The sequence below is a fragment of the Schistocerca gregaria genome, chromosome 1 (genome assembly GCF_023897955.1).
Source record: "Schistocerca gregaria isolate iqSchGreg1 chromosome 1, iqSchGreg1.2, whole genome shotgun sequence".
In the NCBI taxonomy this organism is placed as follows: domain Eukaryota; kingdom Metazoa; phylum Arthropoda; class Insecta; order Orthoptera; family Acrididae; genus Schistocerca; species Schistocerca gregaria.
Window position 1 is genome coordinate 218,142,282 of NC_064920.1, and position 19,694 is coordinate 218,161,975.

The 19,694-nt window shown below is 37.3% G+C and overlaps 2 protein-coding genes across 11 annotated transcripts in view; one reads left to right on the forward strand and one right to left on the reverse strand.

Annotated features, from left to right (window-relative positions):
• Window positions 1-15,067, forward strand: part of LOC126337342 (BTB/POZ domain-containing protein 6-B) — a 183,339-nt gene extending 168,272 nt beyond the window's left edge. For 3 of the 7 annotated variants that reach the window (XM_050001464.1, XM_050001460.1, XM_050001459.1), the window contains exons 2-6: window positions 9,946-10,218; window positions 10,462-10,609; window positions 10,694-10,910; window positions 13,714-14,079; window positions 14,191-15,067. In XM_050001464.1, the coding sequence (XP_049857421.1) occupies window positions 9,946-10,218; window positions 10,462-10,609; window positions 10,694-10,910; window positions 13,714-14,079; window positions 14,191-14,661 (1,475 nt within the window). In that variant the 3' untranslated portion in view covers window positions 14,662-15,067. Of the gene's footprint in view, window positions 1-9,159; window positions 9,394-9,945; window positions 10,219-10,461; window positions 10,610-10,693; window positions 10,911-13,713; window positions 14,080-14,190 lie in introns of those variants that run through there. The other 4 variants (XM_050001466.1, XM_050001461.1, XM_050001462.1 and 1 more) reach the window with 3 other exon arrangements.
• Window positions 1-19,694, reverse strand: part of LOC126337296 (transcription factor IIIB 90 kDa subunit) — a 342,489-nt gene that overhangs the window by 244,930 nt on the left and 77,865 nt on the right. The gene's annotated exons all lie outside the window — the stretch shown is intronic.

Consider the following 19,694-nt stretch of genomic DNA (forward strand, 5'->3'; position numbering starts at 1 on the left):
GTTCATGTTTCACTTCCATAAATGGCTACACTCCATACAAATACTTTCAGAAAAGACTTCCTGACACTTAAATCTATACTCGATGTTAACAAATTTCTGTTTTTCAAAGACGCTTTGCTCGCTATAGCCAATCTTCGTTTTATATCCTCACTACTTCGACCATCATCACTTATTTTGCTCCCCAATTAGCAAAACTGCTTTACTACTTTAAGTGTCTCATTTCCTAATCTAATTCCTTCAGCATGACCAGATTTAATTATACGACATTCCATTATCCTCATTTTGCTTATGTTGATGTTCATCTTATATCATCCTTTCAAGACACTGTCCATTCTATTCAACTGCTCTTCGTGATCCTTTGCTGTCCCTGACAGAATTACAATGTCAGCAGCAAACCTCAAAGTTTTTATTTCTTCTCCATGGATTTTAATTCCTACTCCAAATTTTTCTTTTGTTTCCTTCACTGCTCGTTTAGTATATAGATCATATAACATCAGGGATAGGCTACAACCCTGTCTTACTCCCTTCTCCACAACTGCTTCCATATCATGACCCTTGACTCTAATAAATGCTTCTAGTTTCTGTAAAAATTGTAAATAGCCTTTTGCTCCCTGTATTTTACGCCTGCCACCTTCAGAATTTGAAAGAGAGTATTCCAGTCAATATTGTCAACAGCTTTTTCTAAGTCTACAAATGCTAGAAACGTAGGTTTGCCTTTCCTTAATCTATATTCTAAGGTAAGTCGTGGGGTCAGTGTTGCCTCGAGTGTTCCAACATTTCTACGGAATCCAAACTGATCTTCCCCGAGGTCGGCTTGTACCAGTTTTTCCATTCGTCTGTAAGGAATTCGTGTTACTATTTTGCAGCCATGACTTATTAAACTGATTGTTCTGAAATTTACACACCTGTCGACACCTGCTTTCTTTGGGATTGGGTATTTTGCCTGTCTCATACATCTGGCACTCCACGGCCGGCTCTCCTACCAACGATAGCACTACTTCTTTGCTCAGTACTGTTCGTCTACTACCAGAGCCTTGTTTGCTCTTTCAAATTCTTCTCGCAGTATCATATCCTCCATCTCATCTTCACGTCCATTTCCCTTTCTATAATATTTCTCTCAAATTAATCTCCCCTGTATAGCCTCTCCATATACTCCTTCAACCTTTTCCTTTATTTGCTCAGTACTGGTTTTCCATCTCAGCTCTTGGCATTCGTACAGGTGCTTCTCCTTTCTCCAAAGGCCACTTTAATTTTCCTTGGCGATGTCTATCTTTCCTCTGGCGAAATATGCTTCTAAATCCTTACATTTGTTCTCTAGCCACTTGCTTAGCCATTTTGCACTTCCTGTCAATCTAAATTTTAGACGTTTGTTTCCCTTTAATCTGCTTCATTTGCTGCATTTTTATATTTCTCGTTTCACCAATGAAATTCAATATTTCCTGAGAAATCCAAGAATCTCAACTAGGCCTCCTTTTTTACTTATTTGATCTTCTGCTGTCTTTACTATCTCTCGAAGTTGTTCTACTGAATTGCTTTCCCATATTGTAGAGAATCACAACCTAATGCTCTCTCTGCAACTCTCTACAGCCTCTATTTCTTTCAACTCGTCTAGATCCCACTTCCTTAACTTCCTATCTTTTTACGGTTTCTTCAGTTCTAATCTACAATTTATAATCAATAAATTATAGCCGCGTGGTTAGAGGAGTCATGTCACCGACTGTGCGGCTCCTCCCGCCGGAGGTTCGAGTCTTCCCTCGGGCGTGCGTGTGTGTGTTTTGTTCTTAGCACAGGTTAGTTTAAGCAGTGTGTAAGCCTAGGGACTGATGACCTCTGCAGTTTGATGCCTTAAGGCCTCATACACATTTGAATAAATTACGTTCAGAGCCAACATCTGCCACTGCAATCGTATTACAGTTAAGCTTGGTTTCGGAATCTCAGTCGTACCATTATATAATAAATTTGAAACCTTCGATATCTCCAGGTCCCTTCCACATATATAACCTTCTTTCATTATTCTTAAAACAAGTGTTAGCGATTATTAAAATCTTATCTGTGCAAAATTCCACATGGCGGCTGTTGCTTTCAGTCCTTTCCCCCAGCCCATATTTACCTACTATTTTTCCCTCTATTCTTTTTCCTACTATAGCAATTCAGTTCCTCATCACAAAAAGATCTAAAATTGCACTGTTTGATCCATAGAACGCCAGTTTTGTTTCGAGATCCAACTGGGAGAATATTTTAACTCCGGAATATTTTAGCCCAACAGGATGCCATCATCATTTAAAAATACGGTAGAGTTCCGTGCCCCCGCGAAAAATTACGACTGCAGTTTCCCCTTGCTTTCAGCCGTTTGCCGTCTGAAAAGGCTGCTGCCCTCTTCAGGAACGACTCGTTTGTACGGCCTCTCAACAGATATCCATCTGTTCGGGTTGCAACTACGGTATGAGTATCTGTATCGTCGAGGCATACAAGCCACCCCACCACGACAGTGTCTATGGTTCACGATAAGACAACTACATTTGTTCCAGATGTTCAGTTTGCAAGTGTAAACCGTGATCGCCATTTTTTTTCTCCATTGAGTATTACTATAAAAACATATGACATATTTTTTACACACCAGGTAATCAGAACTTTTTTATACCTGCTAATCAGTTACAGTCTTCGTCTCTGTAATCATTTAGACATAATCTTCTTGGTTGTCCAGGAACAATCAACAATAAAGCAACTTAGTTGTTCAGGGCTCTCCCCACCCTCTCTCTCTCTCTCTCTCTCTCTCTCTCTCTCTCTCTCTCTCTCCTCTCCTCTCTGTCTCTCTCTCTCTCTCCCTTCATCATGAACCAAGTTCTCAACGCCTCTGACCAACTGTTTGTGAACATATACGTCATGATTGTCAGCCTCCACTGCCTAACACTTAACAACAGTATCAAAACTGGGTAAGCACTGTCTCATGAGTTACAGTAATTGCGCAGCGAACCTTGTACAGCATGCTCACCTACTATTTTACACCTACCGGTAGAAAGGAATTGGCAGACTGGTCCCTGACGGAATATTTTCGTTCCAGAAGCATGCACTGAGCATGTAAATTTATAACTGCTTTTCACCCACGTGAATCGACTTCAAAATTTATAGTGTTTTTCCCCTTCTGTACACGAACACTTTGTCTTAAATACGCAAAATAATCAGGACAAGATGGTAATTACACTAAATACTTGGAACTCTGGTATTTTCTGAGTTTCGCAAAATTTAGCAACAAATTAAATGTTCTACGTTCCTCATTCGTGGTCCAACTGACCTTCTACTTTTTAATATATGTTGGCTACTTCTGTAAATACACAATATGTTACCATTGTGGGCCATGAAAAATAATAGAGAGGATAAACAACGTAATAAGTGTAACTTCATTTTCTTGTTGTTGTAGTAGGGGCATATTGTTTTTTTTTTTTTTTTTTCAATTTGTGACAGTGTCTCGAAGCAGCTGAAGGTCTATTCAGTACTGGGCAAAATAAAACATGATAAAACATTGTCAATGAGATTCGTTGATAAATTTCCACAAATTGAAAGTTATACTTAACACAAAAGTACTCTTTCGTTTCGCACTTGATTTCTATACATTCGCTTATTCAATTCAGTCGATGTTACAAACACGGAAATCCTCTGTCGGCTGCTTAATTTTTAACTCTGTGGTTTCAGAGAAGACGAGGGGTAGGTTCAGCTGCGTAACTGTGATAGATGCTCTTGATAAACGACATTATACAACACTGTGTCGGCATTCACGGGCGGCTTGTCCGTCAGTTTCTAAGCAATCACAGTTCCACATGCTCAATTATATCTGGATAAAGACTTCTAGTCAATCACTATGGTACAGCAGTATTACGACTTAAAAACCAACTAGTTGACAGACAAGGTTTGTAGCAATGCAGTAAAACATAAGCGTTCCAATAGCCGACTGTTTGATAGCGACATTATTCAACAACCGTGGGATACTCTACACTTTCATGCCCAAAAAGCAACACTTTAATATGTTCTTTCGAAATGCTGACACATGGCATTTTTGATTATTAAGAATAGCTAAGTCTCATTTGTTAATCGCTCATAACTCAAACACAAAATAACTGACTGTTTACAAATCTCAGAACTCGTCACTTCGTACCTCGGAATACATACGCATCTTGGAACAGTGTTTCAAATCGCAACCTAACTCTCTCAATAGAAAGAAGATGCTTAAAACACAAATGTAGGCCTGTGTTGTGATAGTGCCACGCAAAACATCAAGGGGTGCTAGGCCCCTCTACGAAAAACATGACCACACCATAACGCCACAGCCTCCGAATTTTACTGTTGGCACTACACAAGATGGCAGATGACATTCAACGGGCATTTGCCATACGCACACCCTGCCACCGGATCGCCACAATGTGTACCGTGATTCGTCACTCAACACAACACTTTTCCACTGTACAATAGTCCAATGTTCACTCTCCTTACACCAAGCGAGGCGCCGTTTGGCATTTACCGGCGTGATATGTTGCTTACGAGCAGCCGCTCGACCATGAAATCAAAGTTTTCTCACCTCCCGCCTGTCTTAGTATTTGCAGTGGATCCTGATGCAGTTTGGAATCCCTGTGTAATGGTGTGGATAGATGTCTACCTTTAACACATTACGACCCTCTTTAACTGTTGGCGGTCTCAGTCAGTCAACAGACGAGGTCGGCCTTTACGCTTCACGTTTCCACTTCACTGTTACATCGAAAACACTGGATCTAGGGATGTTTAGGCGTGTGGAAATCCCGCGTACAGACGTATGACACAAGTGACACCCAATCACCTGACCACGTTCTAAGTCCATGAGTTCCGCGGAGCACCCCATTCTGCTCTCTCACGGTGTCTAATGACTAGACCACGGATTTTTAGGTCGTAAAAAAGTGTGTTTTACGCACCTAAAATAGGCTCCTTCAGTAGTTCATTGAGGACATATAAAACCTAAAATAGGCTCTAATAAAAATGATGACAGAAAATAAAAATAAATTAAAATACACAGTGTTGACAGTATGAACATGTTATTAGTCATTAAAACAAGGCGAATGAATATTTACACAGTTTCAGATCACAGCAACCTACAACATTAATGTTGAACATAACTCCAATATCTTTGATTTCCTGCGAGATAAAGATCTCCGTAAAAAAGGTGTGGCAATGGTTTAATTAATACATTCATAGTTTCACATATTCTGACCATAGTTGGCCTCACAATAAATAACCAAAATCTTTTCTAGGTTTTCCAGTGAAAAACTGTGGCGCTTGTCAGTCAGAATTAATTTATACGCTGAAAAAGAACGTTCTACATCAACAGATGTGACAGGGGCGTACTTTATTTTCGGCACATGTTTGACAGGAATGCTGCAGTCAGGAGTGCTGGATTTTCCACAAAGTATGCAGCTGCACACAACTCCTTCAGGCCAGTGTTCTTCTGCAAAAACGTTTGCATTTTTGCCCGTACTTTTTACCCTACTTCACCTGACGCTTCATTAATTCTCATTTTGACTTCTTCGAGCAAAGAAATATTTTCGTAGATAGGTTTCCCTGAGCCTTCAAATTGTGAAATTACTCTTGCCATAAATGTGTATTGGGACCTAATGTAAGATAAGCCCCTTTTTAAAGAAGAATCTTTGAGCAACTCCATTGCTGCAGTTACGGATGCAGCATCCTCCGGTATATTTGCAACCACCTTCTGGACTGCTGAGAGATGCGTACTCTACTATTCTGCTGCTATCAGCCACGTGCCCCAGCGGGTGACAACAGGCTCTGGCGGCAATGGGACATTTGGAAGCTGTTCTTCGAATGCCTGTATTCTTGATGGTGCCTTAACAAAAATTTTCTTCACCATAGATATTACTTTATTTACTTTAGGAAATTGTAGCCTTACTTGCTCTGCTATGAGGTTGATCCCATGCACTGCAAAAGTTACGTGCAGCATCAACGGGTAGAATACTTTTAATAGTTGAAACGCTGCTATCATATATGCAGTAGCATCAGTGACGGCCAGAAGCACCTTATCCTCATCCACTCCGTTTGGATATAGCACCTTAAGCCCATTGTTCACAAATTGTGCTATTGTTTTTTGGTTTGTTTTTGCAAGCTGTTTTGAGTAAATGAAATGAGCCCTGGATGGAGCATCTGGATCTAGCTTGCCAATAATCAGGTTTGCAATGTAACGGCTACAGAAATCCATATACAAGATTCTCCAACATCTCGGCTTCTCTGCAATGCAGCATTGTAAGCTGAATCCACATAATTCTTACGTAAAGTTGACTCTGCAGGAATACACTGATGGCAGTACTTCTTAAGAAAACCTCTGAAAATAGTTTTCTAGTTTCCGAAAGGGGATGTTTGCTGCCACAAGTGCATGACACAAATCACTGCAGAACTTTCGGAGGATTCGCCAAATTTATTGGTTAAAAGAGTTTGCTTCAATTTTGACTTTTGTTCAACATTAGCTTTATGTGCGATTCCACCTGCATGCTGAGTTAAGTGTGATTTCTTAACACTCGAAACCTGATACGAGAGAAAAGAGAAATGCAGCTTACAATCGCATATAAAGAGTATTTCTTATTGCTAAAGGATAGCGATAAAAAAGAATCCTAAGTGACAGGAAAATAAGAAGGCTAAGAAAAACATCAAATAGCCTCCTTGTTGCATGCTTGGCAGAAAATAATTTTCCCATCTGTTGTATAACGCCTCATATGAGTAGACTTTGAACTAGCTGTTTTCGACATGGCATTGTATTCTCACTCAGAAACTAGAATTTATTTTGCACTTAGAACGTCAGTAAAGCTTAACATGTCTTTTGCTGGGAAAAAGTGAACAATGACTTGCTTTTTTTTATACTTTTACTGCGGTGCATGAGAGCGGTGGGGAAGTACCGTACTCGTTGCTAGACATACGGCACCTGACAGATGGCCGCCCCTTCTGAACAAGCGAATGGAATCTACTGGTGCTTCAGATGAAAACATCTCACTACTGTCAAATAACCGGAAAATTCACGTGTAATAACTTTCACGAAACAGAGTAGTTTGATAGGACTGCCTGTAGACAGCAGCGAGAAAATGTGCGAAGGGCAGTAATTTGGCTATAGAGGGCGTCTACGATTAACATTGTGATATTTTAATCCGTGCTCAACTTAAGGCCTATGGAACCGTTTCTTTGCGAAAATACACAGCTGGCCAGAATCCTACGAACGAAATATTTTCAAATATAACATTTAGTACTCCCACGATCGATTCTAATGTGTAACTCAAATCTTTGACCGGTTCCCATTCGCTCACCGAAGTTAAGCACTGTCGCGCTCGGCGCGTACTTGGATGGATGACCATTCAAGCGTGCCGAGTGCTGATGGTAGTAAGGCAAGCAAAGGAATTGTAAACAGTCTCTAACGACCTTCGCCTTTGATGAGACGTAAATCCCTAAGTTTACTTCCTTTTTCTAATCTTTGAAAACACAAGAACTCTAGGTCATATTAACGAAATAGGTACTTTTTAGGATTTTGATCCCGAAATAGGCAAAATTAGGCGTCAACGTTGAAATACGAAATTTTAGGTCCTATGGAACTAACGGTATTCAGTTTAGTTAGTCATGAAACGCTTAAGTACCAGCTTATATGCAAATTGGAGCTTATGAAAAAAATAGGTTTTTACCTAAAGATGCGTGATGTATTTTTTACGTATGAATAATAGAACACCTATAAAGAGTATTTGGTATTAACAGGGATAGCGATATAAAAAAATAAAAAAAGATAACTAGCCACCTTGCTGCACGCTGGGCAGAAAATATTTTTTTTCCATCTGTCGTATGGTGTGGAAAAACTTGGAGCCACTGTCTTCATGATGAAATAGGCACTTTTAAGGATATTAAAGCCGAAATAGGCAAAAATAGACACTAACGTCGAAATAGGCTTTTTTTTAGATCCTATACAATTACAGTTATTAAGTGTAAATAGTCATGAAACGCAAAAGTACAAATTTTTATGCAAATACGAACTCAGGAACAAAATAGGTTTTTACCTAAAATCCACGGTCTACTAATGACTATTGAGGTCGCTGACAAGGAGTACCTGGCAGCAGGTGGCAGCACAAAGCACCTAATATGAAAAACGTATGTTTTTGGGGGTGTCCCGATACTTCTAATCACATAATGTATTTCCATTTTTCTCAAGTTCAACAATATCAAAATTGTTCAATAATCTATTATCGTATCAAGTTTTCAGAGATCTAAATATGCAAATTTTGCTCTTAGAAAATGCTCGTTCTCGTGTCCACAATAAAAACCAGTCTTTCAGTTCTAGCACTCCAAGTACGGAAACCAAGCGGCAGGAAAATACTGAGACCAAGTATCAGGAATAATATGCACAACCCATTTTGACGATGCGTTTTTATTTTCTTCGTAGTTTCCTTGCTGCTCTGATGGGCGGTTTCGGTAATTTATTATCTTTTCATTTTCACTGCAATGGAAATGACTATTCTCTTCGCTGAATAAACTAATTTCTCAACTACTAAATATTCGACTGTAAGCTGGGAATTGTCTCTTTCAACTATGTATCATGCACCTTTTGGTTATGAGCACAGGGACCACCCAGTCAGCTCAAAACAACGAACCCATGACTGAATAGAATTCGAGAACAAAATCAGCGGGCAACAAAGTACTTCAAAACATAAAGACTTGATGGCAGGTAACACAGGAATCTCGGTATAATTCCGGATAAAAGTTTGTGTTTTTAGCAACCACCGGCAGTAAGGCTTCTCTACCTGTTAATATTCTTTCGTAGGCAAGAATCTTATATTTCTTCCTGTCATTTCCATGCTCTCTAAGATAACAGACGAGTCTATTTAATATCGTTAAAGGGCATAAGCAGCTGCAGCGCTGGGCCAATTAGTAACAAAAAATACTACTTCAAAGGTCCAACTTATATGAATATTTAATTAGGTTTGGACCGTTCCATTTGCCACACGTTGAAACTTTTTTGTAATAGAACGAAGTTTGTGGTAATCTATTCTTAAAATCATTTCTGCCAGATTGGTGTTGGAAGATAGTTTAACGCCAAATACATTCATCACTGGTTCCACAAAAACTAATGCCGTTTCCTACGTGTAATACGCAGAACAAGCGCTCCTGCCTCACTCCCACTTCTTTCTTGTTTCTTTGTTTCGTATCGACCGCGGCCAAGCGAAGTAACTGTTCAACATGGCTGCCGCGTAAGAGGGGCTTGCGGGAGTGTTTCAAAGATTTGCGTCGATCTCGTATTTCCGAAAATGGCCATGTCAAATCTTTATTCGAAAATATCAACGAAGCCTATAAAAAGGTTCCAAGAGAATATATCTCAAACAAATGCATGGGTTAACGGTACGTACGAAAATACAGCTGGATGACATTTGACATCCATTAAGTGACGGAAGTAAATAAGCAGACACAAAACGTTGAATCCGAATATAAATTCGCTTTACTGGTTGAAAAGCTATAATTCACTATATTTTTATGTTTTCATTGCAATACTTTGTGGCTCAATCCAAAAATGTACGTAATTATTAATATCGGTATATGTAATGTACAGACGTAAATGAAATGTCAACAAATTGCAGGTAAACAAAACTCAGAAATTTACCGCCGAGCGAAGATAAAGTGTTTCTGTACTAGTTTCTTACTGGAACGAAGATATTAACTTTTCATTTATCATGAAAAATAGTGGTTCTGCTTACTGTTTTCGTAACTATCCTATTATTAAACAAAGTAACTAAATTAGTGACTACCTTTCGCATTGCATGCTAGCAATTATTTCAGTATGTGTATCGGGCGATTGTGCTATGTACTTAAATGCATTACATTACTTAGCGTACATCTCTTGACTTTTCCCTCCATAAACAAGATATGTAATTCAGTTCTTAATCACTGTTTCAGCAGAAGCAATCAACAATGGTGGCGGTTTGTCTCTGTCACCACCCCACAGTGTATCACAACGGGAAACAATGCAGATTACTCAGCCAGCTAGTGCTCCAACGTCACCTCTTGCTTCTCCAAACCTGATCAACACAACTTTCACACTTTCGTGCCCCAGCCAGTCAACTGTAGATCCTAACTGGCAAGCATCAAAATCAACTGTTCGTGAACGAAATGCAGCTATGTTCAATAATGAACTCATGGCTGATATACGTTTCATCGTTGGAAGTCCAGGTGATTACAAATAGTTGTTATTAGTGAGTTGTTAAGGTAAATGTTGGTGGGATGCTTCCATTGATACCATGACTGACTTCTTCCCTTAATCCTATTGTACTTTGTTTATGTATTATGTATTTCCTATGTATTGTATAATGTCTGATACTTTTGATTGAGTGGGATAAGAAAAAATAAAATAAATGCTATAATAATGTGACTGTATAATAGTCCACGCTAAAATGTGATATTCTCCTATTCCAGGACACACACAGTCTATACCAGCACACAAATATGTATTGGCCACAGGAAGTTCTGTATTTTATGCCATGTTCTATGGTGGTTTGGCAGAAAATAAGGATGAAATTGAAGTTCCTGATGTGGAACCATCAGCATTTCTTACACTTTTAAAGTAAGTACCAAGATTATTGAAGACAAATTTGATATAGCCTACTTGTTTATATTCTTCTTTCAATTACCTCTTTGTTTTGCACAGGTATCTCTACTGTGATGAAATTCAGTTAGAAGCTGACACTGTGTTAGCTACATTATATGTAGCAAAAAAATATATAGTTCCTCATTTGGCACGGGCGTGTGTAAATTATTTGGAAACAAGCCTCACTGCAAAAAATGCATGTCTATTACTCAGTCAATCACGGCTTTTTGAGGAACCAGAGCTGATGCAGAGATGCTGGGAAGTTATTGATGCTCAGGTACGTCTTTCACAGTCGCTCAATACACTGCGACTAGATGACAACCCTGACACTTATAATACAGCTCATATGCAGTGCCGTGAAGACAAATCCATCTCTACGACTCATTCCATCCAACATCTTATGCAATGACAGAGTCATTTATACTATAAAGACTGATCAGAAATGTGCATTTAGTGATTGAGCCACTGAGGCAGTACGCAAATGAACAAAGTGATGTGTGAGGTGGGCAAGTGATTGTAAAGTTTCATTTATATAAAATTCCATATCTAACTTGATCAGTTTAGTAAGTATAAGATAGACTTGTACATGGGGATCATGGGTTGAAGAAAATAATTACATCTTCATAATGTGGAGAGGGAAAAATGACAGAAATAAATGAAATTGCTCACGTGGCTCATAATCCTCCAGAGTTCTCTCATACATCTATAGATAATAGATATGTGTGTTACCTGTAGATACATTTTTGTGTAATAAATATCCAAATATTTTTTGTAAACCAAGCAACAATCTGTCACACAAATTTACTATATCCCATTATGAGATGAGGAATGAAAAAAAAAAACCTCAATGGATGTTATTAAAAACTGATGATGTACAATTCATTTCTTGTGCAATTAATGAGTTTTCATTCTTATTAGGTGTCAATTGACTCTAGTTTAATGAGCTAATCAATTTTCATTATGTCATGCAAAAACAATAAGACAAAGATCAATCCATATGGTTTGCTTGTCATTGCAACATTGATACATACATCACGGCATTACAGCACTAAATTACTGGCGGTGCAGCTTTTATGATACAACTGTCCTTTCCCATAAGACGAAAAACAGAAAGGAAGGGGCTACTTTGTGTTTGAGAATATATCTTAGTATCCTTTACTGTAGCGTGCATGCAACTCGGATCACACTTGCTTCAGTTTGTCCCCCAAAACAGTCCTTATAACTTTGTTACAGTATAACAAGCAGTTTATTTATTGTTAATTGTCAAATTCAATCAAAAATGGCAATATCATTTTAAATATAGTGAAAACTTTTATGTTCTTTGTAATAAAAATGGTACTCCTGTAAATATCAGAGGATAAAAGCAGATGACAAAGGCTGTACACACGAGAAGCACTGATTATAACAACATACAATCTATGTACTGTAATTAAATTGCAGGTTTAGGTACTTAATTAGAAATAAAGGCAAAGAACAACTTTTTCAGAATGCTTGGCAAAGAGAATGGACAAAGAGAGTGTGACAGGATAAAATATTAGCAGTGTTGGTATTTAATGAACTAGTTTTCAATCAAAGGTGAGCACAGCCTTTTTAATCTGTCATTTACTCTTATTTGAAGCTTTAATGATCTAAGTTGTTTGAAAACAGGTAATAATGACAGTGAAGGCTACCTGTAACGGAAAATGTGGTTACATCAGCCTTACAAAAATTATTCTCTGCAACTGCCGCCATCCTTTACTTAATGTTTGCTGTGAATCAAAAGTTTACTTTTTAATATTTTGGTTAATTTAATGTGTTTATATTGTTCAGATATGTGATTTAATTCAGTCACAAAGTTAAAGAATAAATCAATTGGTGAAATAAGTTTATAAATTTCACTGTATGGATCATTTCTGCGTAATGTGAAAAACTGAAAATAGATGGAAAATGTTACAGATGAAAGAAATGAAATGGAATTGACCTGGATGCTCATGTTGCTGTCATTTCAGAAATATTTATCTGGTATATATTGTCCTGAAGTTTTCAAGTATTGCAAATAAGTAATCTTTCATGTGGAGCCTGTGGCAAAGACATATCAGAAGTACTGTCTCACTAAACCAAAGGAACAATCATGATTAATGAAGCCATTATATCTGAATTTCAAGATCTTAAAACATTGAAGATATCACATTGTAAGTCAAAGTAGCTGACTTCAGTATGAATGATATGTAACAAAAGTATTACAATTAGTGACAATTTAGGAGTGCAACAGAATTCTGAAAATGGACTGACTGGCTCTGTCATGTATGAAGTAATTATTTGTTATTGGAGTGATTTTACTATGCTCTAAAATTTCTGCGCTCAGTGAAGATTGTTCTCACTCTTAAGAGTAGGGCATGTATGTGCCTATGTTTTCCTGTTGTATGACAGTTCATTAAATGCCAATTGAGAGAAAATTGCAGCAGTGCACATTTTGTAAGATGGCCAGAATGTTTAATTTTGATGTAAAACATAATCATCATGTACCTGTATTTGGGGACATCATTTGACAGGCATATGGAAATATTAATGGTTTCTCATATGCTGCTGACATTACCATGTAACAGCAATTGAATAACCAACTACTAAAGGCACTTAGCCTATAGAGCATAGTGCAACACTGAAATTTGATGACCAGACAAAATTTAACATTGTTAAAGAACCCATTGTAATTTCTGTACGCACATGCTTTCCACATATGAAAAATATATATGAAATATTTTTAACATATAGTCTGTTGCTTTGCTTAGAATCACATTACAGTGTTCCTCTTAAAAGCACATCTGCATCATACACATAATATGAAACAGAGAATTTTTTGCAAAGAATAGTTGTCTTATTGGAAAGTGCATCATTATCTCCTATCACAATTGATATAGCAGAACTTTACAGCTGTAGTAACCCTTTTTGTTTTTTAGTGTGGATTTTTATTTCTTGCTAGAAAAGAACACACATAGAAGTAGAAAAACAGTGAATATGTGACCTCTTGTAATGATTATTGTCTCATTCATTCGGCAACAAAATGGAATACGTTTTAATACAGTTATGTTTTCTTTTTGAAGGCTGAAATGGCTCTCCGATCTGAAGGCTTTGTGGATATAGACATTCATACACTGGAGTCTGTATTAGCAAGAGAAACACTTAATTGCAAGGAGATGCATCTCTTTGAAGCAGCTCTTAACTGGGCTACAGCAGAATGTACTCGACTAGATTTGGAACCAACTCCACAAAATAAAAGAACAGTGTTGGGCAATGCATTGTATTTAGTTCGTATACCCACAATGAGTCTTGAAGAGTTTGCTAATGGTGCAGCACAGTTGGGAATACTCACATTACAGGAGACAATTGATATATTTTTACACTTTACTGCTCATAAAAAACCGCAGCTTAGTTATCCAACAAAACCAAGAGCAGGACTTAAGCCACAGGTATGCAATTCAGGTTTAAATTAACAGACGAAGTATCAATAAGTTTCTACACTTTAATTTCTGTAGAAATTGCTTAACGTTTGAAATTATTTCTCATTCCCATCTGTACAGGTATGTCATCGCTTCCAGTCTTGTGCTTATCGCAGTAACCAGTGGAGATATAGGGGACGCTGTGACAGCATTCAATTCAGTGTGGATAAGAGGATATTTGTTGTTGGTTTTGGACTTTATGGCTCATCTGGAGGTGCTTCGGACTATAATGTGAAGATTGAGCTAAAACGGTTAGGTCGTGTTATGGCTGAAAATAACACAAAATTCTTTTCTGATGGTTCAAGCAATACATTTCATGTATATTTTGAACACCCTATACAGATTGAACCAGAATCGTACTACACAGCTTCTGCAATTTTAGATGGAGGTGAATTAAGTTATTTTGGCCAAGAAGGAATGAGTGAAGTGACGGTAGGCTGTGTGACATTTCAGTTTCAGTGTTCCTCTGAAAGTACTAATGGAACAGGAGTTCAGGGAGGACAGATACCAGAACTTATATTTTATGGGCCTTCATCAGCTGATGAACATTAGTATGTAACATTTATCGCTTCTCTGACTTTGTACAGCTCTGTATGAGGTTACTTTTTAATGAGGTGTAGCATGAAAATCCCAAAACTTTTTTCCCCGCATTCCAGCAATATACGTATTTGGAATGTAGGAGAAGAATTTTTGGCACATGCATACACATAAGTCAATATTCTTCCTTTGTAAATACATATAAAATATACTGTCTCATTTATTTCACTGTTGTGACCATGAGTGAATAAGTAAAATAATTTATTTGTTTTTGGAGATTTTCTTTGTATTTATTCTAAGTCTTTAAAGGAAGGTAGCAAGGCACGAGTGCAAAAATGCGTAATAATGTTACTGAATAGTTCAGTATTATGACAATGTACCTACTGTTGGAATAAAAAAACAACATATTTGGATGAATGTATTTCTCTGCCTCCTTTTGTTAAAGAACAGAATGAAATTATGAAAAGAAAATGATCCATGGCAAACCATTCATGCTATTATAACTAAGTTCAACCTGAATTCCTGAGAATAACTACTGAATCTCTATAATACACACTTCAAGATATTTAACAATTCCAACCTCGCAGCATCCCTGATATAAAACCTTCCTTATTATCTCATAAGTATCATATAGCCCAGGCTGCCAGCTGTAGGAGTATCCTCAAATAATGTCGCATAATACCTATAGCAGTTAATTGTACCATGGACAACATTAGAAACAACTGTGAAGAAACATCCTTCTGTTATAATGCTGATCATTCCACACAATTAATATTATATTACTTTTGTTGTATTGCCTATTTTCAAAGTCAGCTCTCAAAACAGCATCAGTTACTATTGACTGGATATCAACTGAGGAAAAATTAGATATTTGGCATCTAAAAACTGTACAGTGCCCCAGAAAATTAAATAGAAATAGCACAATTGTGGTTCCTGGCAGCTCACATGAGCTTTATCATAACATAGCCACTGGTTTGATGTTCAAAGCAACGTGTTTTTCAATGTTGACATCTCACTATATAGTAAAAGCAATGTAGAACTTCAACACTGAATTCAGTCTCAAGCAACTATAACCCCAATCCAACAAACTGGTCTTGGGGCTTCCAATGTGTGTGTGCATCTGGAATGTGCACACACATCAGATGAAAAAAGTGTAGATACTGAAGAATAAGCTGAACAGAATGTCTGAAATCTCCATGGTTCAAAGACACCTCCCCCTTTCAGCAGTAGTAGATAGTGTTGCAAATATAATTTGAGGTAATATCTTCAGGTGCGTATATTCTGTACACTATATGAAAACATTTTTTAGAGAGCCAACATTGACCTATTACCTGTCCCCTGTAAGAAGGATGCACTTCCAAGAAAATTTGCCTCATAACACAGAGCACTAACGAATTTTATGTTCTATTGAAGCCTCAGAGTTCAGAAGGGAGAACTCATCTGCCATAGTATGAAAGGTGCTGAAAAGCTTCAGCAGTAACCCTACTGAACAGGTGCATCTCGGAAATCTATTAAGTCACAGCTTACTAGAGAGCTCAAAGTTCACCACTTATTGGAAAATTCACCAAAAGCCTCATGATGCAGGTGGTACACAAGAAAGTGATTATCCCTATTAGCTTGGACAGATTGGAAGTCTTGTAAGTATTTACAGTGAGTACAGAAACAACCTGTTCTAACAGTTGAAGTGGATGAAAGGGATGCCACTTCTACAAAGTTCCTCACAATATTTCCAAACATTTTGAATGATTATCGAAGAGCAGTGTAGCTTATGCCCAGAACGGATATGATCTGTTCAGAACTGTAATCAAATAGAGAAAATTGATATGTACTGCCTGGAATGATATAGGATGCATTTTAAGGATGTCTACAGCCAAAGTCAGCATGACATATCAACTTCTAGCAATGTACTAATACGCATCAGATTAAGAACAGTGGCAGAACATGAGAAGAAGGACTCATGGTAGGCATCTCTTGTTTGGACAAATCCCAGCTTTTTATATTCCGAGCATGACATCTTTCATATGAAGTCCCATCAAGTCTGACTAAATTTTAAACCTTTCCACGATGTCTCATAAAAAGGAGAGAGGGGTGGAGCACTTGTGGTATTGTTGATGTGATTCATCTATTGAATGGGGACATTACTGATCACACACTTTTACTTAGCCTTTGATCGGAGGTTGCTGGGAGGGGAAGCTTGCAACTGGCTCATTGTGCAATAGTTACTGAGACACCCCCACCTCCTTGTCCAGAGCAGCCAGCTTATACCATATAAAACAAATGAACACATAATGGAATAATGAGGTGCAGGAGTGACATGAAAGTTTACGGTAAGTTGCTAGAAGGACCAGGTACAGCCTCTTCAATTATTTTTGTAAATTATATTACCAATAAGTACAAGGATCAACATTATGTTGACAAAACTACTTTGTTAAGGTACACAACATTGTTACTTAGCTACTATGGTTGGCAATAAGCTTAAATATTCCTGAGTGGCACAAAGTTAGCGGACTTTCAGTGATCACAGAGGGACCAATTAAAACTGCACAACAAGTAGGCTTAGTGGCCCCTTTGCTGCTGTCTAGTGTATAGGTTATAAACTGACTGGCAACTTATCTTCTTTCTCTCTTTAATGTAACTTGCACCTGTAACAACACAATTCAGCAAGGCACTAAACTCGCTCACAGTCATGTGTGCTGAGAAAAGAAAACGTGTCACAACATTCATGTATAAATTAAAGATTTGATTTAGTCCATATTTGGCTCAGTAATGGTCCTCAAAGTTTGTGAAAAATATCTTGTTTGTTACTGCAGAAACTACATTCATGATTTCTTTACTCCTCCTTGTGCCCAGCTATTGAGAATAATCTCTACGTCACAAATTAATCCATGAAGACATCTAATGTGTGTGGTTTTCCTAGGAATCATTTTCTTTGTATTTCTCAACACTACTGTTTCATTATCTAACTAAATCTCTGACAGACAAACACAATTGTGATGAAGCTATCAATGTCATAAAAAATTTATCTTTGGTAAGCCTTGGAAATGAAGCTAGTGTATTACACAACATACACAGTTGCATGCTACAATTTTGAAATTACGTCAATCAGTTGACAGAATTTATACAAATAAAGACTGAGGGATAGAGTATTCAATGTAAACAAGTGTTGGGGTCTGACACTCAATTATTAATATCTTGTCAGCCATCACATCCACAAGAGTTGGAAAATACTGGGAGAATTTGTATTTTGCAATATATCAGTGGAAGCTCTGTAAAACAGAGAGCGTCAAAGGGTATAATGGGCACTGGGAATTCAGTTTGGCTATAAACCGCAGGCTGAGTCCAGTAACATTAAACAGTCTGATTGGAGCATAAGCAGCAAATACGCAGTACCTGAAGAAGACGGCTGGGTCAGTCATCAAAATATCGTGCATCAATGGAAACAACAAACTAGACGTGCCAAGAAAACTTGAGAGATCACAAGGACTGAAACTGATGAAATACGTTGGTAAAGATGTATTATTTATTGTCTGACTATAAATGTGATGATTTGGGTTAGTCCTTTGATAAAGACAACTTTTCTGCAAGTAAAATGCAAAGGCTCAATAATATACCTTTTGTTGATGAGCCAATTTAAAGCAGAATTACAGCACACACAAAAAAGACAAGAATTTTGCCATGTGATCAACATTCATAATCCATTTTACCTATCAATATATTGATTATAGTTTGTTTAAGTTGTATGTGTGTGTTTTAATGACATTCAAGAGCTCTTGAAAAATGGGAGTATACTTATTAAAAACAAGTACGCAACATTCAAGTTTAATGTACTGTCAGAGAGATCCTTAGAGATGACATATAAGTTCGGTTTGGTCAATGATGCAAAGGAACCACCTAGGCATTAAATTTAGGAAAAACCCTATTCCTTCCAGGCACAACTCAGTGTCACAACCACTGTGTCACATTGCTTGTTGACATGCATTAAAATGTGCTATTGTGTGGGGCTGAAGTGGTTGTGGAAATATGCAAAACAGGTAAATGTGAAATTTTTACAAGCTAATGAGGATGCAACTGGGTTGTATTTAGTTTGTGTCAGGAAATCTCCCATTGTATCCACTGTATCATAATGAATAAAGAAGAAATTGTAAACAGGTATGTAATTCACAACAGACGTAAGGAGGACAGCTTGCAGAGTACACCATTTCTCATAAATTACAAAAACAAGACTGATATCTAGTCATATGTTACAATCCGTATTTATATTCCAAAGAGTTTCTCAAGAATGTACAATACATTTAAAAAAAATAACTATACACATTTACAAAAGGTGAAATAGGTTAAAGAACCTTCCACAGATCCTAGCAAAAATGTGTAATATGCATACACATTTACAAAAGATGAAATGGGTTAAAGATTGTTCCACAGATCCTAGCAAAAATGTGTAATGTATATACATTGAAGTACATAGGATCATTCTGCAACAGTTAACTTACAGAGTCTGCATTATTGCACTTGAGGTGTGTAAGAGTCAGTGTTGCACTGAAGGAGTGTAAAAGTCATCATGTGCATTATTTGGTATCATTAATAATAAATACATCAATGGTTCTTCCTTCTACAAAATACATCACTGGAATAGAATGAATTCCTTCAGGGTTCTTTTAAATTGTACCTCATCAGCAGCTAAATTTTTACTGGTTGCTGGCAAGCTACTGAAAATATATATTTCTGAATAATGAACATCTTTGTGGATGAAATTGAGTTGTTAGCATTAAAAAGAGATATATTATTTATGACAAATTCCATTAAAGGATAAGTATACTGAGAAGCAGTAATCAATATTGCCAGTTCTTTGAACAGGCTTTTACAGGGTATTCCTGATCAGTATTACAGGTTTTTGGATCCAAAAAACTTAAGCCTTGCTTGATGGGTTACCCATACGTATGATCCTGTACGACATTATGGAATGAAAGTAAACAAAGTATGCCAGCTTTTTTATTTTTATGTCACTTGGTCTAATTGCATCCAATGATTTGTTTTGGTATTTAAAAAGT